This window comes from Podarcis gaigeae (assembly GCF_964106915.1).
Source record: "Podarcis gaigeae genome assembly, chromosome: Z".
NCBI lineage: Eukaryota > Metazoa > Chordata > Lepidosauria > Squamata > Lacertidae > Podarcis > Podarcis gaigeae.
Window position 1 is genome coordinate 9,736,978 of NC_139691.1, and position 20,980 is coordinate 9,757,957.

At 44.9% G+C, this 20,980-nt stretch overlaps 1 protein-coding gene across 23 annotated transcripts in view; it reads right to left on the reverse strand.

Annotated features, from left to right (window-relative positions):
• The window catches only part of EHMT1 (euchromatic histone lysine methyltransferase 1), a 143,102-nt gene that overhangs the window by 45,659 nt on the left and 76,463 nt on the right, over positions 1-20,980 (reverse strand). For 11 of the 23 annotated variants that reach the window (XM_083721609.1, XM_083721604.1, XM_083721605.1 and 8 more), the window contains 6 exons: positions 17,158-17,311; positions 13,902-14,038; positions 12,552-12,734; positions 9,331-9,411; positions 4,043-4,163; positions 1,915-2,046 (listed from right to left, as the gene is read on the reverse strand). In XM_083721609.1, the coding sequence (XP_083577735.1) occupies positions 1,915-2,046; positions 4,043-4,163; positions 9,331-9,411; positions 12,552-12,734; positions 13,902-14,038; positions 17,158-17,311 (808 nt within the window). Of the gene's footprint in view, positions 1-1,914; positions 2,047-4,042; positions 4,164-8,946; positions 9,094-9,330; positions 9,412-12,551; positions 12,735-13,901; positions 14,039-17,157; positions 17,312-20,980 lie in introns of all 23 variants that reach the window. The other 12 variants (XM_083721621.1, XM_083721612.1, XM_083721617.1 and 9 more) reach the window with 3 other exon arrangements.

A 20,980-nucleotide genomic window follows, 5' to 3' on the forward strand; every position in this document is an offset into this window, starting at 1 on the left:
GATGAGCTATGATTCACTGAGCTACAGCCTTCCCTGCAGGCAACACACCTACACTACAAAAATAGGCCTGGTGACTCAGTCTCATGCTCTGCAGAATGCCTAGAGCCATGCGGAGTTTCCAGGGCCAGCATGAGATAACTCAGGTCCTGCTTATGGGTTTCCCAGAGACATCAGGTTGGCCAGTGAGACAACAGGATGCTGGCCCTTTGGCCAGCTCCAGCAAGACTATTTCTGATATTCTTATGCAGCCTTTCTTTTCCCTTTTATTTTATTTTGTTTTTTTCTAATCCGAACAATGCTTGATTTGTTTTTGAGGACTCTTTATGTTTGCAATTGGAGGATACAGAGGCCATTAAAAAAATGAATTGTTAAACCGGTCCATCATTTCCTGGATCAGGTTTTCAACAGCTGCCACTTGAAATCAATGTACTGGTCGCAGTGTTGGTGCAAGCATCCCTCTTGAAATCAATGTTATTTGTCTCATCAAGCTCCTCTCCAGAGGTAACAACCGCAGGAAGAAGGAGGAGAGGAGAGGGCAGATTTTTCTGAATCGCTTTTCTTAAGCATAAAAGCATTGTGGAGCATGCATCGTTAAGCGTCTGCTCAGCCTACTGCAGCCTAACTGTGTGAACAGGTTACAAACAAGCACCATCATCAACAAAAGAACATGGGAAACCTAAGGGTGAAGGTCCAAAGGGAATTCAGCACCCATCCATATGTTCTTATGAACATAGGAAGCTGCCTTATAAACAAGTCAAGACTCCTGGGTCCACCTCTTGTTTACACTGACTGGCAGCAGCTCTCCAGGATTTCAGACAGGGTTCTCTTCCTGCCCAACCTGGAGGTACTGGGGATTGAACTGGGCACCCTCTTGCATGGTCTGCAAATATTCTACTCACTGTCATTGTACTTCTCCAAACAAACCCTGCAAGATTGACCTTTTGTCCATCTTGTTTTTGTCCACACTGACCGACAGCAGCTCACCAGGAATTCAGATGGGCTGCTTCCTAGCCCTGCCGGGAACTGAATCCAGGACTTTTGGCATGCAAAACAGGTGCTCTACTGCGGCACTGCGGCCTTTTTGTGAGACACAAGCAAGTGCATTCCTATCTACTGGAGCTGTGAACTTGTAATTTGAGCCTGTTGACCCAGGTCCTGCCCTCTGGAACATAGGAAACTGCTTCCTGCAGAGCCAGCCCACTGGTCCAGAAGCAGGTGCTGCATCACAGAGCCACGGACCTTCTTAAATGCAAAAAGGTGGCACCCAGCCAATACTATGCAGGAATGGCACAGCTCCTGCCCAGATGAAAAGGCTGGATTGCCAGACTGCCTTGAGCAGTGGCTCAGTGACGCCCTAGCCAGACTGCCAGGAATCTCCCATCTGCTCTACAAAGTGGTCCTCTGGCATGCATCAGCTGTGTGCCACCTTCTACTTCTCTGAAGGAGCCCTTCTGGAATTTTGTCACATGCCTCTTGCCTGAGAACAAGGAGCAGCACTGGAGGAAAACGGAAGGGGAGAACAACTCTTTTCTTTTCTTGGCAATAAAAAGCAAAAAACCCGAAGACACGACCAAGGGGACAAAGCCACAGGGATTAGTCAAATTGTCTTAGATCACAACTGCACCCAGAAGTGTTCTAAAGCCGTAACGCTCCCCAGGATATTCCCATCAGCGTTATTTCCTACAGTATCCACACAAATACACACACACACTGCTGGGTCAAAGGTGATCTACTAGCTGCTCTCCTTTGCTCTAGTCTCACTCTCCATTTGATCCATTGATATGCCTTTTTGGCCTCTTCTCATTCTCAATATTGGCAGCCACCAGGGGGCATCATCTTAATACAGAGAAATGAAATCCAAGGAAACAAAGAACCAAAATGGTACATGGCCATATTTAGAACGCTGACACTCACCTTCTGATTGCGAAGATAGAATTCCCTTCACTCGGAGATCCAAGGAATCCAGAGAGACTTCCATGTACTCCATGTTATTCTCCACCCCAGTTCCTTCTCCACTGTCTAAGGAAGACTTGTAGGCTTCCGAACCTGGGTTTAAAATATACACATATTTATATAGCAAAGAAAAGAACTATGCATGTATGTGTGTGTCTCTCTCCCTCTCTCTCTTAAAGGCCACATTCATCTCTAGCAGACTGTATGCAGGCTACAGGCTGATGGATCTCTAGCAAATACAGATGCTAATAGAATAATTAAAATGCAACAACTGGGCCAATTGATCTTTTCAGCCCTTCTTCCTACTCTCTCTGCCTGAATAAGGCAGACTTCACCCCACCCTTGCACTGTTTTTTGGGAGAGGAAAAAAAAAGGTGCCAGCTACCAGGAGGAGAGGTCCTCCCTTTCAGACACATCTGTCTGCTGCTGCACTGAATTAGCAGCAGAAACGTGGATGAGAAAGAGGAAGGGAGAAGGACCTGGGCTTGCCTTGACTCACCCTACACACCCTGATGCAAAAGGACTTTAGATCTCAGCAATGCTTAAAAAGAGACCCAATGGTGTAGAAAACAAGATGAAGGGGACAGGAGACATCTGGCTCAAGGCAAAAAAAAAAAAAAAGGAGTGTTCACAGCCAATTGTACAGCTTCTCAATGAGCAAAGCAGGGTTTGCTAATGAAAACGAATGTGAGAACCTCTAGCAGGGATTTAGTTCATGCCTCTTTTTCCTATTCCAAGAGACAAGTGCACACACACACACACACACTCCCCTCCTCACCCCAAAATATTTTGCCCTCCTCCTTCCAACAAAGCACAATGCCAGCCTAGTCTGTCAGGAGATCTAGAGCCAGACATTAACCCTGCATGGTTTTTTAAAAGCCTCTTCTTTCTCCTAAAATTGTGTCACTGTCCAAGAGCCAGTATGAGGAGGGAATAAATGCTCTGAGCTACTTGAGGGTCACCGATCAGATACTGAACGACCAAAGCGTTTTTTACCAAGCATTGGTGAAAGGATAAGAGACAGACTGAGGAGGGCCTGCAGAACTTTTCCCCTAAGCCCTGTAAGATCTTGAGCCTCTTGGGAGAAGAGTATTGCCCTCACCCATGGAGGATACTACCTCTTCCAATCATTTCTCTATAAGCAAAGGTTTGCCGGACACACCAGTTGCCCTTCTCAGCCCAGGAGAGGAAAGTCAAAGCAACACGATTTGGGAAGCAAAAGCCTTAGCTCAGTGGAACAGCTTCTGCTTTGCAAACAGAAGGTTCCAGGTTCAATCCCTGGCGTGTCTAGTTAGGACTGGGAAACACTCCCTGCATCAAATTCTGTACAGCCCCTGCCAGTCTATGTAGGCAAGAATACCAGGGTTGGTGGACCATTGGTCTGATTCAGTACAAGGCAGCTTCCTATGTTCCTTAAAAAGAATGAAAGAGTAGACCCCCTGGCTCCTAAGTGCAAGTCCCAGAGCAGCAACTACGTTGCTTAGAAAGCCACCTTTGAAGTTTTGGGGGCGGGAGAAATGGCAAATGGGAAGGGCTGAGACTTATCTCATCTCCTTCTGAACATTACTACTCTTGCATCTTGGCTGGAAACTGAGGAGTCAGGTGGTATTCCTCATGATGGCTCTGTGGTCTCAGTTTTGGATCCCCTATCCTAAGCCAATCTGCTTTGTGCTCCCATTGCAAAGGAAATGAAGGAGGAAAGAACTTGCTCAGCCCCCATCTGTGCTATGCACTTATAGCCACATCACATCACTTTAAACAGTCATGGCTTCCCACAAAGAATCCCGGGAGTTGTAGTTTGTTAAGGGGGCAGAGAGTTGTTCCCATCACAGAACTACAATTCCTAGCTACCTGGGAAAAGGAATGGATTGTTAAAACTGCTCTTCGGTGGGAATAGGGAGTCTCCTAACAACTCCCAGCACCCTTAATAAACTGCAGTTCAAAAGAATATTTTGGGTGAGAAGCCCATGGCTGTTTAAAGTGGCATGATGCTACTTTAAATGTATAGTATGACTGGGGCCTCAGTCTCCACTGAACAAAAACTACTGGGGTGAAGGGATAGAAAATAAGACACATTTGATCCTGTTACCCAATGCACCAGCTTGTTTCTTTTTACTCCTCCGCCTCCTCTTCCGGGTGGGTTTCAGCCAGGGACTCTCCATCTTGCCTTTCTTCTTCATCACCTTCTTCTTGAGGCTGGATTCCGAACTCTGCAAAAACCACAGGAGGCATCTGCTTCAGGAAAGCAGTGGCCTGACTGATCCTAAGCTATGCCCTTCACCTTTCTTTGCGATTAGTAGGCAGCAGGAGAGAGGCAATGCTCTCAGAAGCACCTGAGTTTTAAAAAAGCCCAACGTATTTCAGAAATACAATCCTCTACTCTCCCCGCTACCCACCAGGGGCAATATGAAAGTTTGAGCCTCTTGAGTCTTGCCTAGATCAGGGGTTCCTAAGCTGTGGCCCATGGACCACATGGTGGTCTTGGAGCTTCATTCAAGCTGGTCCTTGGCCTGACTATATTCAATATTCATACTGAATTATTACTATTATTATTATTATTATTATTATTATTATTATTGAACTTGCCTCTCCCTTCACCATTTTCAGGTCAGCCACAGAGACTGGCACGTCTTGTGTTGCGCAATATAGCTCCTTCCATGAAAATACCACAGAACTGCCACCACATGCCAAGGTAGTACAAAGAGATCTGCAAGCTTGGAAAGAAATCACTATAGTCTCAGACTCATTCCTGTATTCTGCTTCCTTTGTAGCCAAACTTGTGTGTATCCAGCCAATCCAACTTCTCTGCCAAGAGAAACCTAATGCTACCAATGGCTACTTGCCATGACATCTATGTTCTACCTACACTGTCAGAGGGAATATGCCTCTTCTCATCAGCTGCCGGAAACCACAGGAGGGGAAAGTCTGGTTGGCCTGATTTAGCAGGGCTTTTCTTAAGTTCTAAAACTGCTTTCTGTGGCATCTTGAGGTCCTTCGGAATCTTATCAGGGACTTCTTGATGAGAAGATCAGCTCCACCTGTCAGGGACCTGAAGACTCTCTCTTGGAACTTTATGATTGTTCAGATTTTTAACTGCAAGGTGGTTTGGGAGAATATCTACCTGGGCTGAGAAGTGGATGGTGATGGATCCGGAGAAGTAAGGCTCGCGCGGGCTTACCAGAGGCATCTGGCTGGTCACTTTGAGAACAGGATGCTGGACTAGGTGGGCCACTGGCCTGATCCATATGATGTGATGTAGGCAACTTTGCCCAACCTCACTTATTTTGCACTTTATTATATCATGTAATCTTTACTATTCAGGGCAGACGCATAGTATAAAAGCATATTTGTTTCTTCAAAAATATTTTTGCCCCACTCTTCTGCTGAAAAAGAACTTTATAAAGCACCCAATAATCAAAAGTAATCACAGAGAGATGATAGATATAATCATTACAAATAAAATGCTGATTAGCAAAGCACAAGAAAGGAGCAAAACCAAAGAGCAACAAATCCAGACAATCTGTCTTCATGTGTTCATTATTTAGCAAAATGTGCGTGAGCAGGAATAAGTCACAGGGGGCCTCCAGAAAATTCAGATGCACATACTTTTGGTGAAACCCAGCTGGGTTTGGTGAAACCCAGCTTGGGACCCAGAACTGTGATTAACATTAGATTGGTTAATTTTCAAAAGCTTGCTTCAGAAACCATGGTTTGAAACTGGCTTGTTTTAAACTAGCCACAGTTAATGTTAACCACAATTTGTCAAACAAAACAACACAACAAACTGCAGTTAACCAAAAGCAGAAAAGAAAGATTCTGAACTGCTCCCCTTGTATGTCTGTGGGAGGAGAGGGGAAAGGAGAATAATCCCAGGAGTCACTGCGGCTCATTTGTGCCTGTGCATAGCGCATACACACAAAGCTATTGGTTTAGCATCATGTGTCAACCAGGCCATACTGGGTTGCACCATGCTTTATGAAGGTCATTCACTTACCTCTTATCACCTTCAGCATTTAGATCCATGTCTCTTTTAACTGCTCTTCTCGATTAAGTCTTGATACCCAAAACTGTGGTTTAATGTTGATTCACCTAAAGGGATCTTTTATCCTGGTAAACCACCATTAAACCACAGATCCCTGGTTTTAATGCAATGAGGAAATGAAGTTTGAGCAAGGATCCCAGCACTAAAGCCAGTAAGCAAAAGAGGAGTGCATAGGCACCTATTAATTCCCAACCACGGTTTAAGAAGCCAGGATCATCATGTCAGGTACAGGCCAGATGGTTACCACCCAGGAAAAAAGAACACTGAAATAACAATGTCTTAAAATGTAAGAGGAGAAACTCTTGTTGTTATTGTACTGCAGATCACCCAGCTATTTTCCAGCAGATCCTAATCTATGCTCTGCTTATCCCTGCCCATATTTATGAGCACAGACTGGGCTTTGTACTGAAAGGGAAGACTACAGCTGCAGCCTGATCATCAGTACAGCAGGGATTCAATACTAGACAGTCTGACTCAACTTACTAATAAGCAAAACTCGCCCTCCCAGAGAAATTCAAGCTTGAGGTGTTTTAACAAGGGCAAAGGACTCTGCTCCATTGGAACAAAAAATTGCAAATAGGACCTTTATCTCATATCTACATTTATTTATTTTTTAATAATAATTTTTATTAAATATTTTCATGAATTATGAAAGAATGAGCAATGTCTCTCTTTTTTTGTTCAAAGTCTTTTGGTTACATTGAATGTAAGACAATATGGTACCTAGAGGTATCCTATCTGCATTTATAACCGTTTAAAACAGGGCTAAACCAAAGGAGTAAAAAAGAAAATCCTTAACTGTCTGTCAGCTAACTCCTGGGAACAAGGTGTTATCCTGTTGCACAATTATATGCACTTAAGTCCCACTGAATAGATTTTTTTTAAAGAAAGCCCAGGTCTGTGCAGGACTGAAGCCGAAATATTTCGGGGTGGGATGATTACAACCTCTTTTGAGGCTTAAATGAAGGGTGGCAAATCTTAGGCCTGGGGTCTGAATGTGGCCCCTCTTCCTCTGGCCCCTGAGACTCTTCCCCAGGGCACATCTCCTTTTCAACCACACCCCTCTGCTCCTCTCTGATTCTTTCAGGTTCCTATGTCATGTTGAGCCAAGCCATGGTTTGGCTAAGGTCTCTGCCTTGCTAATCATGAGCTGCAGCCAAGTTTTTTTCTTGAGAGGCGAGCGCTTAACCACAAGTCCCAGGTTCAGGAGACAAGTTAAGCCAAACCTTGGATTAGCTCAGCAAAGTGCAACAATAAAAGGGTCCAGAGAGGAGCAAAGTGGCTGAAAACTACATTCTGGGAGCCCTCATACTTGTGCATTTCACTAAGCCAGGAAGGCTGAAGGAGTTCACTGATTAAAATCAACAAGACTTTTAATACCAGATGAAAATCCACGCCACCACTCAATTAATCAGCACATTCAACACAAGGGGGGGGGGGTGTCAAACAAAATTCCTGGAGATCATTCAGCTGTGGTTAGGAGGACAAGAAACAAGCCCTGTGTTTGTGTGCTGTCTCCTCCCATCACTTACTCAGCTTAATTAATAATTTAAGGATTTAATCAAACCATAGTTTACAGTTACACCAGAACCCGTAAAGTCTGCTTTCTGTGAGTCTCTAAACCAGGAACAAACTGTGGTTTGCCATCTTGGTTTGGAGGGCTTGTTTAAACCGTTCAGTAAGCCAAGATTGGTCTCAGGTCTGATCCTCCAAACCACAGAACTGGAAATGTTAAGCCTATATGTATCTAGTGGATTAGATTCTGGTAACATAATACCAGTTCAACAAGAGAACATTTTAACAGTTCAACTTGTTTGCAACTAATGGAAACAAATGCTGTTTCATTTTTAATATTCTTCTGCAAAACTAAAGTATTTATCACTTTCCAAGAACAGTTTCGGTAATATATTAATTTGTGCAAATTTCTAGAAGGTCACTAATTAATAATTGTTAAAACCAGCTTACTGATTCACTAATAATTCTTTAATCAGTTGACAGATCTTAGATCTGTTACAAACATTGAGTAGCAAAAGCATTTTGTGCCTGTATTAACACTACATCAAACGAAGAACTTAACTGGAAAAACAAGGCTGCAAGCTTGTGCACACTTTCCTAAGAGTAAGCCCCAATGAATACAATGGAATTCACTTCTGAGGGAGCACGCATAAGATTGCACTGTGGAAATCTTATCCAGAAGTGCATTCTCAGTATTTTGTTGGGGACGTACATCCATACCCAAACCACAGTTGACTGGTTCAGATATAGCTGCAAACTATGGCTTGAGGCAAGCAGGACAATATTCATCTTTGCAAATCAATCTACCAATATGCCTTACCACTGATTTTATCAAGGTACAGCAACTTGCCCAATGCAAGCCAAACAGACTGTGTCAGAGCAAGCATTCAAACCTGGGACCCCCTGTATGCAAACCCAACAAAGGTCTTTATGCTTCGGGATTCCAGTGCAGCCCCCATTGCTTGAAATCAGCAAAGAAGGCGAAGAAAGGGGAAACGGCTGAATCAAAGGCCAAAGCAGAATTTGAAACACAAGAAAGAAAAGCACATGGGGAAATTGTGCATATGTATGGGGTGTGGTGCAGTATAGTGCAGTGCCTGTGATGCTGCGCATTTGTGTCTTCAATTGAAACACCCAGCCGTCAGGATCCAGAGCCTTACCTCCTGCATCCCTGGTGCTATGCCATCTAGTGCTCCCCTACAAACCTGTCTAAGTGCCACAGTACAAGGGAACTACCCCCTAGGCTGCAGTAAGCATCAGCTGATCATCTACAGGCCAATCCTGGCTCTCTGAGGCTGATAAAAGCCATTGCCACAGGGTTTCCCTCATCAGTCTGCGCAATTTGGGTCACTATGAGCAGCAGCAGCAGCAGCAGCAGCAGCAGCAGCAACAGCAGCAGCAACAACAACAGTAGCAGCAGACTCCTGGTGCCTTGCCTTGCCTCCCGTGAAAGATGGCCCTGGATAGTCCCTGTTTGGACCAAGCCCCTGCTTCTGTCCTGCTTGCTCCAGCCTCGACCATGCCTGTCTGGAACACTCCCTTGTCTTGGCACCTGGCAAGCAAGGGCAGACCCCTGCTGAGGCCTAACAAGAAATCAATAAACTTTTATTGTAACACAGAACTGTTTAGAAGGTGAAAACATTGTTTGAAACCCATAAAAGCAGGCAGAGCAACTGGGTCAAAATAATAATAATAATGTTTGTTTTGTTTTTAAATGTTATTATCAGGAAGAATGCTGAGCCTTGCATGGGTGTTCCTCACCATCATTCTTGCTGCACACATAAACTGGGGTGGGAAGGCATACAGGAGGAACCGCTCACCAAGTCAGACTCGTCACCATCTTCCTCATCCTCCCCGGAGTCTGCAGACTCTTGCTCATCATCGGACTCACCATGGACAATCTGTGGTGGCCAAAGGAAAGTGAGCAAGGAAGTAAATCGGATGAGAAAAGCTGTCGCCCACTTAAAGAACCAAGGCTGCTGGCTTATGCTAGGTCAGATTATTTGTTTTTACCTAGCACAGAATTGTCCACTTTTGACTCAGAAGCAACTTGCTGGGTGCAGCAAACCAACAGCTGCATCCAGTATTATGAAAAACACACCTTAATATAGATTTATCTTTTATGCTAAGTAAAATGTTTTATTTCTTAAAATGTGTTTTAGTACGTTTCAATAGGAATATGTCATCATTTTATTAGTCTTAATTATTACTTTTATTAATCTCTACTTTTAAATAGTGAATAGAGTTGTTGTTTTTTAAGTTTATGTAAATTCTGTTACCTGGTTTAGATTTTGTAACCTTTCTTTGTTCTGCTTTGGTTGAAGGACTAATGCAATAGTGGTTACTTGTGTTTGTGCTTTAACCCTGCTCAGAGAAGACTCACTGAAATTCATGCATATGACTAACATAGATCCACTAAGTTCCACTGGGTCTTCGTAGACCTTAGTTGGCTACAACCCTAAATTGGGTGTTCTCCTTAAATTTGTACACACAAAGCAGGTTTCATGGTCCCTGGTTCTGGCTCCTAGGTTTTTGTTTTATTTGTTTTGTTCACCCTCCCTGTGGAATGCCCTCCCATCAGATATCAAGGAGATAAATTAACTATACTCTAAAGAATTTTTAGAAGACAATCCTGTATCGCGAAGTTTTAAACGTTTGATGTTTTATTATATATGTGCAGTATGTCGCCCAGAGTGGCTGGGGCAACCCAGCCAGATGAGTGGGGGATAAATAATAAAATTATTAAATAATAATAGCAGCAGCAGCACATAGCTTGGAATGCACTTTCAGGCTCATGTGGCATGTGGCAGCCATGAATCATCTACACTGCAGTTCTAATTGAGGAACTGTTTTCCTCCCTTTATCTGTAGCTTACACCAGAAACCAAACCGCAGATACTCCCAAGGCAGAGATTCCATTCCAGGGAAGAAGCCAGAGCAACTCCTACACAGAGGTACCAGGCCTCAAGGCTCACTCCCGCTGGCACAAGCTTATATCTAGGCAACAGGTCAGTATTGATGTGGTCTTGATGCTTAATTCCCATCAGCAAAATAAGCCTTGTTGCATTTTGCGGGCAGCTGTGTTTTTGCATTGTACGTTGGTCTTCAGAGATTAGATAGTGGAGCCAGAATAGCCCAGAGGCCAGACCTGCTGCAGAATGCCACGGACCGGGTAGTGAGTTGTGCTCCTTACTGGGCACATCTGTCACACATGGGGCAAATTTAACGATATTTGGAACTCATTTTTATAAACACTATATTAGGTTAAAAGTAGGTTAACTACAGTAACAAACTTGTAATGTTTATGAGCTCTGTTTTGGTTTGGTTTGGTTTGTATGGGAGTATACAGGTGTCATTTTCCCACCCCACGCCCTCACAAAACCAGGGGAAGGAACCAGCACTGAGCCTTCTGCCCCTTTCACCTCCATTGCAAATGTTGTGGTGCATGGAATGATCATTTTGGGTGTTGCAGTGGTTAAGAATGGGTGTTCCTTAGGGATGCTGTATTGGCTAGAGTGCTGGAATTTGATCTGGGTTGGCCAGGATTGAAATCCCCACTCAGGTGTGAAGCTCACTCAGCCTAAGCTACCTCAAAGGGATGTTGTGAGGATAAAAAACAAGAAGGGTGAGAACAATGTACACCATGTTTAGCTCCTTGGAGTGGAAAGGTGGGACATAAATGCAATAAATGAGTAAATGAATTTGGGTCCAACTGAACCAATAATCACCAATACATCTCTCTTTACTGCTTTATGCTTCAAATTTTAAAAAGATCCAACTGAAGGTGGCTAGGGGAGGAGGAGAGAAAAAGAGAGATCAAATCTGCCATAAACTTTTTACCTCCTGATTAAAAGAAGCCTTTTGTCAATTTATTGTACAGGTTTTCGCTGATTAAATCTGCATATGTTTGCATGCAAATTGGAAATTCTGAAAGGTGGGGAGTGGAATCAAGCTTCTATTTATTTATTTTTAAGATAATGCCCCCACATATTGCAGTGGGACCGCTTTGAGAAGAATCGCTGCCTCCTGTATAAGGGCTTCTTTTTTAAGGTGGAAGCAGATTTCTGGCATTATATTTAAATTTCTTTAAAGCCACCCAAGGAAAACTTTTGCTTTCTCATTGAGGGACAGAATACATTTTGAAAATGAAGCAATGTGAAGATGGACAGCTGCCATCCACAATGATGATTGACAAATGTGCATTTGTTTTGGAAACGTTTAAGAGCTATTAGATTGGTTTTTGTGGTTTATGCCCCTGTAAATCTCTAGGACTTTAAGCTAATCAGACTGGTGACTATGCAGAAGAGTAAGTGATGACATGGAAGAGGGTGAGAAATGCAGCTTGCAAAGCTATTGTAACTCTTTAATAAAACTTTTTTTTTTAATGTGGCTATTAAAACAAGTATTTAAAAATAACGAGCCTGTGCTCCAATTTATCCAGGATTTTAAAAAAGAATGAACAAAATATTTTAACTGACCCATCAACTCAATTAACTGACATAATATTGCAGCTCCCATTTCCTCCTTGAAACATCTGGAGAATACTCAGGCACTCGAGCCCTTGAGGGTGGTGGTGGATAGCACCTTCGTGCTACACCACAAACTCTTGCTTCACCTTGTCACTTCCTTTAAAGGTAAAGGGACCCCTGACCATTAGGTCCAGTCGTGACCGACTCTGGGGTTGCGGTGCTCATCTCGCTTTATTGGCAAGGGAGCCGGCATAAGCTTCCGGGTCATGTGGCAAGCATGACTAAGCAACTTCTGGCGAACCAGAGCAGCACACAGAAACACTGTTTACCTTCCCGCCGTAGTGGTACCTATTTACCTACTTGCACTTTGACGTGCTTTGGAACTGCTAGTTTGGCAGGAGAAGGGACCGAACAACGGGAGATCACCCCGTCGTGGGGATTCGAACCGCCGACCTTCTGATCAGCAAGTCCTAGGCTCTGTGGTTTAACCCACAGCACCACCCACGTACTCCCACCTATATTGATCAAAGTTAAAAGCTGTCCTCAAGCATCTCAAACAAGCATTCAAATCACCTTTCTGGCACGGCTGCCATCAACAACTCCCTCCTTAGCCATCCTGTTCTCCTCTGCAGGGAAGGCAGCCTGGTGCTCAGTTCCACGTTCATTGTCTTCTTCCAGTTCATCTGAGTCCTCATCTTCAGAATCCGCATCTAAGCTCTCCCCGTTCACATGAGGGCTAGAATCACCCTTTTCAACCTGAATGCACCCATGGGGACAAACAGTTAAATCGAAAGGGAAGTGAACACATTTTTCAGGCCACATTCACTGGTGGGAACCTTCTGAGGGCCACGGTGAAGACGAAGTGGCTTCAAGCAGCAACACAGAACGCCACACCCCTGCACAAACCTCTCCATGCAGGAAGCAAGAGGCCTTACCACAGTTCAATCACACATTCCAGCCAGGCAAAAGTACTTGAGGAAGGCATGGAGCAGAGCTGGTGAGGACTGTGTCTTGCAGAGAGCCCTGAATCCCAGGCAGAAAAGTCAGGAGGGCTCAATTTGGCCACCAGGGTCAAGGTTTCCCTCCCCTGCTACAAATATATACAGGTTCCATTTTGCATTAAACCAGGGACAAGGAGCCTGTAGTCCACCAGATGTTGTTTGGCTCCAATTCCCATCAAACAAGGATCCAGCAAGGCATGATAGGAACTGGAGTCCAACCACATCTGGAGGACTAAAGCTTTCCCACTCCTTGTTTGCTTATTTCAGGCTGCAGTCCTGTAAACCAGGGGCAGGGAATGTCAGTGGGCCCCCATCACACCTCACCATTACCCATATTAACAGATGCTGGTGGTGAGTTGGAGCCTAATGACAAGCAGAGGGCCACAGATGTAACCCTACCCTGTCTGTACTGAACAAATAAAGTTGGGACGGGGCCTATGCACACTGCCCTGAGCAAACTGGAGAAAGGGTAAGCTTAAAATGCAATAGCGAAGTAATTAAAAATGAAGAGGTCTATAACTAGGCTTACTGAATATATATAATCATTTTATGGGTTGACCATGGGTGCTCCCGTCTTCCTTTTCTCCACAAATATCTGCAGGGGCTGTTAACCCTCACAAACCACATGCAGGCTTCCCATTTGGGGCATCACTGTGAGATGGAGGGATACTGGCCTAGATGGGCCTTTGGTCCAATCCAGCAGAACCACTGGATTCTTAAGAAAGAAGAAGACCCAAAACCAGTCTGTCGCCTCTTGTGATAAGTCACATTTCTTCTAAAAGAAACAATTCCCTGGATTATACAGCTACACTGCACAAAGAGAAGGTCCTTCTAATCTGTACCGCCATATCCGGCTGCGAGAGTGGCGGACACCACCTTCCATTCATCCACCAAGCACCTCGCTCTCTTCCACAGCCCTCACCTTGCCACCTGAAGTGGAATGGGCAAGGCTCCTGAACATCTCAATCATAGTCCTCTGTTTCAAAACTTTGGTCTTTTTCTTGGGAACCAGGCTGTACGTTCCCATTCTTCGCTTCTTCTTCCTAGATACTGAAGCAGCTGGACGGGAGGGACAAAAGAGAAAATAATCAGGAGGCAGAAAGTAGGGTGCAGAAACACAAGAAGGTATAGGAGCCTTCCTGCGGGTGGGTGGATCAGATGCAGTATCCAACAGTTAATTCAGTAAACAGCCAACCAGACCATAAGACGCACCTAGTTTCTGGAGGAGGAGAACAAGAAAAAAATATTCTGAATCCCAGAAGCCAGAACAGCAAGAGGGATCACTGTGCAGTGAAAGCAGCAACCCCTCTCACTGTTCTGGCTTCTGGGATAGCTCCGCAGCCTGCATTCGCTCCATAAGACGCACACACATTTCTCCTTACTTTTTAGGAGGGAAAAAGTGAGTCTTATAAAGCAAAAAATACGGTAAGTACAAAGGAACACACAATCAAACACCAAGTCCCATTTTCACTTCCCCCTGTTTTAGTTATAAGGAGAAGAAGAGCGCTTGGTGGAGCTGCACTGCTCACCTGGCCTCTGTCTGGTTGCACTGCAGCTGCTTACCAGGAGACTGGGGGGCAAGTGGGGAGGTCAGCAGCCCTGCATTGTTTCTTTGCATTATACTGATCTTGCCATTCCCCCTCTACAATTCTCAGAATCCCTTGGGAAGAGGAAAAGACTGTTCAACCACTCCAGGAATTGTAGCTCCGTGAGATACAACAACTCTCAGCTCCTTTAAGAAACTACAGTTCCCAGAATTCTGTGGGGGAAGTAATGGCTGCTTAAAGTGATCCCGCAGTGCTTGAAATGCACTCTTATGTAAATACGGCCTTGAGGACAAGCAAAGCAACTGATTAAAAGCTATTAAAAGGCAGCACCCAACTAATGCAAATCTGCATCATACAGTTGGCATCCATCTGTCTTGGGAGACAATGGAGGAGTGCACATTTAGGGGTGATGTCAATCCTCTTCATGATAAAGATGCAGGCTGTGTCCAATGGCAGTTTCACTCCTCCCACACCACCAAAAAGTTTCCCCAATGCAGAATAGCAATTAGTCTGTGATGCAAAGAATTTGCTGCCTCCCCAAATCCAGAGATTCCCTGATGCAGCTCTCCTCTTGAGATTTTCAAAGCATAGGTGAAAGCATAGGTGGTGTTTCTCAAACTTGGATTACCAGCTGTTGTTGGATGACAACTCTCATCACTCCTGACCGCTGGTCCTGCTGGCTAGTCTGAGAAACACTGGCATAAGGAATCTCTGGATTTAGGGAGGAGAAAGAGTGGGACAGCAGAAGTTGGAGTTAACGGTAGGTAAAGGACCCTTGGACAGTTGTCTAGTAGAATTTTGACGCGGGTGGCGCTGTGGGTTAAACCACAGAGCCTAGGGCTTGCCAATCAGAAGGTCGGCGGTTCAAATCCCCACAACAGGGTGAGCTCCCATTGCTCGGTCCCTGCTCCTGCCAACCAAGCAGTTTGAAAGCACGCCAAAGTGCAAGTAGATAAATACATACCGCTCCAGCAGGAAGGTAAACAGTGTTTCCATGCACTGCTCTGGTTCGCCAGAAGCAGCTTAGTCATGCTGCCCGCATGACCTGAAAACTGTACACCGGCTCCCTCGGCCAGTAAAGCGAGATGAGCGCTGCGACCCCAGAGTCGTCCGCAACTGGACCTAATGGTCAGGGAGTCCCTTTACCTTTAAAGATAAAGGACCCTTGGACGGTTGTCTAGTAGAATTTGACTATGGGGTGTAGCACTTATCTCTGCTTTCAGACCGAAGAAACCGGTGTTTGTCCACAGACAGCTTTCCAGGTCATGTGACCAGCATGACTAAACCGCTTCTGGTGCAACAGGAGGCCATGACGGAAGCCAGAGCACACAGAAATGCCGTTTACCTTCTCACCGCAGCGGTACCTATTTATCTGCTCCTGCTGGTATGCTTTCAAACTGCTAAGTTGGCAGAAGCTGGGACAAAGCAATGGGAGCTCACCCTGTCACATGGATTCGAACTGCCGACCTTACAATCAGCAAGCCCAAGAGGCTCAGTGGTTTATAGACCACAGTACCACTGAATTCCTTCCAGTAAGTTGGAGGAGAATGCCCCATTTACAAGAGGCAATTAAAGGAGACACAAAAGGTTCACACTCCACATTAATGTGAGGTATGTATGGGCCCTTAGAATCCAAGGCTGTATCTGCATCATACTTTTAAAGCACTAATGTACAACTCAAACAGTAATGGCTTCCCACTAAGAATCCTGGGAGCTGTAGTTTGTTAAGGGTTCTGAGAATTACTGGGGCACCTCTGCTCCTTGCATAGAGGAAAGGGAAAACTGTTTCCTGGGGAAACACACATGTAAGAGTTGGTGGAGGAGTAAAAAGAAACAAGCATTAGGTAACAGGATTAGATGTGCCTTGTTTTTCACCCCTCCTCCAATGCCAGCTGCTGAGAACTGCAAGTGTGAAGAGAACATTGTTGCACTCGGTTCTGCTTGCAAGGTTCCCAAATGTATCTGGCTGGCCACTGTTTGAAGAGGATGCTGGACTAAAGGGCTTCATCCAGCAGGTCTCTGCTTCTTTTCTTATGGCAGTTCTTATTTGTCAGGATCTTGGCTGGGGAGGGAAGGGTTTAAGCTTCCCCTTCTTGCATGCTATGGTTCATTTGAAAATACACAAGACACAAACACTGTTACATTTAAAAAACAACAGCAGACAAACCCCTGACCTTCTGTTTATTGGTGTGTTAAGCCAAATTTGTCCCTCATTTAAGCTTTAGGTGCATGGAACTTCAGCTCCACCTCCACAATGTTCCAGCAATTTTCTGCTTAAATTGCAAAGGCTGATAATCCAATCAAAGGGGGCAGATGGCGGTAGTGGAAGTGGCCACAACAGTGGTTCCCCCACCCCACTTGAAAATTGCTGAGGGTCTTGACAGACCACATACATCCCGCCCCCCCCCCCCCAATTTTAGCAATTATAATGCTCTGTGCTAGATGTGGTATAATTTTTAATTTATGGACACCCTGTGGATCACCTGGTGAAGCTCATGGGCCATTGGTAGTCTGCAGACCACAATCTGGGAAACCCTGGGTTACAGAAAAGGCCAGTAGACTCCCAACTTGAGCTTTTGCTTCCCCACAAAAATAAAATAGAAAGGGGGGTATGCTCTGTTAATTCTTTACCTGTCTGTGATTTTGATGCTGCCACATAGCTCTGGTTCTGAGGTAGAGATGAATGAAGGCCAGGAACAGGGGGCAAAGAGGGGGGCTTCCCAAATTCCAAAAGTTCCCTTCTTCCATCTTCCTTGGATGTTTCTTTGGGGTCTCTACTTGTGTGCTGGGAACAGAAATCAAAAAGAACCCTTTATATTTTTCTGGTGAAAATCAACTACCTTAAGAAAACATTACGGAAGGAAGGAAGGAAGGAAGGAAGGAAGGAAGGAAGGAAGAAAGAAAGAAAGAAAGAAAGAAAGAAAGAAAGAAAGAAAGAAAGTAAGTTAGAAAGTTTAATCTTCATTAAAAGGCCACATATTCTTGTAAATATGTAAACCTGGCTCCCAAACCTTTCTCTTGCACAAAGAGAGATGGAATCCCCCCATCCGAAGCAAAGAACTTGAGCACAACCGATGAGTAAAGACACCTAAAGCCCACAACCTTTCTTTCAGCCACATAAGGTGCCCTTCTTTCTTTTTGTTTTCATTTTTTTTAAATAAAAAAAAATGCATGAAGGATCAAAGTGAAATTACAGGAGGCAGTTAAGAGGCACTCATCTAAAGCAGCCATCAATAATGAAAAGTGCCTGTTGATGGTTCTATTGGCAGAGGTTTAGGTACTCAGTACATCTGCTTAATGGAACACACATGTACTGGGCTAGGAACAGACACACTTCAGACTTATTTTACTTAAAACACCCCTCCATTAGAAAATAGTCCAAGGCAGTGAATACTGGGACAAACATTTCTTACTGCACCATATGAATAGCGGTTATGACCCTGCACTGTGTTTTGATATTGAAGGGCGCAGGTGATCAGGCAGAATTTCCACTGCCAGCACAAGAGAATGGATGTCCCGCTTGCAGTCTTTCCGTCAGGGTATGTGGTTGGCCACTGTTAAGAACAGGATGCTGGAATAGATGGGCCTCTGGACTGATGGATCAAGCAGCTACTCGTGGCTTGCACTGGAGCAGAGTGTGGTTAAGACAGGAGCAGCCAATGTGGTACTCTCCCGAATGTTGCTGGAAACTACAGTGGTACCTCTGGACACGATCGCTTCTGGTTGAGCATGCGTCAGGTTATGAGCTGTGCTAACCCAGAAGCAGTTGCTCCTGGTTGTGAGCTTTGCCCTTGGATGTGAGCAGAAATTGTGTGCACACAGCAGCAAGCATGCTTTTACTAATGGCACCTCATGTTAAGAACAGTTTCAGGATAAGAACAGACCTCTGGAATGAATTAAGTTCGTATCCAGAGGTGCCACTGTAGTTCCATCAGCCCCCAGCCAACAAGGCCAATGATAAAGGGATGGTGGAAACTGCAGCCCAGCAACATGTGGCATGCACTATGTTGGCTACTCCTGTGCTAAGGCCTCAAGAAGAGGGAATGGGCAATGCCAGTCTATGAACCTGGCAGGCAGGGGCTATGTTTGGATGATCATTTTTCAGGTTAATAAGATATGAACGGAACTAATGGTCTTGAACAGAGTTGCTCTACTCCCCTACGCTTTGCATAAGAAAGTAAACATAATAGGAAGCCTTCAGCTAAGAACAGTTTCCTATTACATCCAAGCCAGAAAACTATAGTCAATGGCTTCTGGGAGATGAACGCACTATTTAAGCAATCTTAAGAACAGAAGAGGAGTCTGCTGGAGCAATGCAATCCATCGAGTCCAACACTGGGTTCTAAGAGTTGCCAACCAGATGCTTTGGGTTGCATCAAACTTCAGAGTACACCAACTGAAGTTAATGCACCTAAGTTAGTCATGTCCATCCATTTAAATGGGTCCTATTCTGAGTACTGGATACAACCCATGGTATATAAGGGGTAGCCTGGTTGCCACAGGAGAACACTAAATGCATGCGGACAGAGTGTATGGAATTCCATGAGGGCAGGTCAGTGGGCAGACAGAAGAGAGATTATCCTTCACTGCACCTGTGATGACAATCAAACAGAGAAGCAGCCTTCTTCTCCACCTCTAGTATGGAAAGGCAAGCTCTGTGTCTCTCCTCTGCTAGCCACCAAAAGGCAAGCAAAGTAGGTCTCACATGAGTCTCAAAAAAGTCTCACATTAATTATGGCATAAGGTTTTATAGAGTACACTTCATCAGATCAACTAAGTGTCCTGAGTTTCAAGGATGTACACATATTGGGGTGCCTGGGGAGGGGCGTGCAGTCAGAATCATCAATTGTGAGACCAGGAAATGAAACCAGAAAAGTACAGTCAGTGATAAGTATCTTATTAAGAGCAGTCGTTCACATGAAAGAATGATAGTGGATCATAGGTAAACCAATAAAGAAAGAGTGATAAAAACCCATTGTATTAATTCAATCAAGTTAAGAGTATTGAAATTAACAGACTTCAGTCATGTGTGTTAATTTCAGTGGGACTACTCTGAGTAGAACTAAAGTGGAATACAACTCCTAGGCATCTTATAGGACTCTGGTGTTGTTGTGCAACTGAAGTTTTCTGCTGCTGTTGCTCCCGGTGGAGTACAGGATCAGGTTTAAGGTGCTGGTTTTAACCTTTAAAGCCCTATACGGCCTAGGACCCTCGTACCTACGGGACCGCCTCTCCTGGTATGTCCCACAGAGGAGGACCTTACGGTCTTCAAACAAAACATCTTGGAGGTCCCAGGCCACAGACAAGTTAGGCTGGCCTCAACCAGAGCCAGGGCTTTTTCGGCTGTGGCCCCGATCTGGTGGAACGCTCTGTCACAAGAGACTAGGACCCTGCGGGACTTGACATCTTTCCGCAGGGCCTGCAAGACAGAGCTGTTCCACCAGGCCTTTGGCCAAGGCACAGTCTGACCCCCCCCCCCCTCCTTTGGTAATCCTCACAGAACTCTAGCCCAATGGTTGCCATTAATTTGATTTTGAACTGATTTTAAAATGAATTGATTTTAGAATGCTGTGTTACTTTTATTGTTGTTAGCCGCTCTGAGCCCGGCTTCGGCTGGGGAGGGCGGGATATAAATAAAAAATTATTATTATTATTATTATTATTATTATTATTATTATTATTATTATTATTCTGCCGGGCACTGCCACCTTCACCCAACTGAGAGGTAGGCAGCAGAAGACAGGCTTGTGCAGTGCCCTCTGCCCACCTCCAGGTACGGCAAGACCAGCTTGCCAGGCCATTGAGACAGAGCAGCTGCCTGGCAAGGGCCTGCTTCTACACTGGCAGGCAAGCAGCGCTCCCGGGCACTACTCGCGAGCAGGATCTCAGCGGCCTTCACGACTGGCGGCAAGCGTTGGGGAATAGGGCAGCGTTGAAAGGAGGCCCCCACACAGCTGCAGCCTCTGAGCAACATTTAGAGGGGGCCGGAGAGGCCTTCCTTCCTTTTCCCGCTTCATGCCAGCTGCTTGCGGGGGGTCAGGCCCCCCCCCCGGACCGTGGGGAAGAGCCCTCCCGTGTGAGGGCAGAGGGGAGAAGTCTAACCCAACCCAACTCCCCAATATTGCCACCACCCCCAAACTCTCTCTCTCTCATGGCTGAGCCCCACAAGCCTGCTGTTGTTGCTTCTGCAGTTTGGACCATCCTTGGGTTTGAATTTTATGTCTATTTTTTATTATTTTCCTTTGATCTTTAAGATTAATTTGACCTTATAATTCTCTGTTTTAAATTTTCTTTAACTTTCTATTTTTGACATCGATTGGACCCTACAGTTCGATTTCATTCAGATATATATTATTTTTATATACAAACACACACCCTTCCCTCTACCCGCTTTTTTCTTTTTCTTTATTCTCCACATATACACATATATATTGGATTATTATTATTATTATCA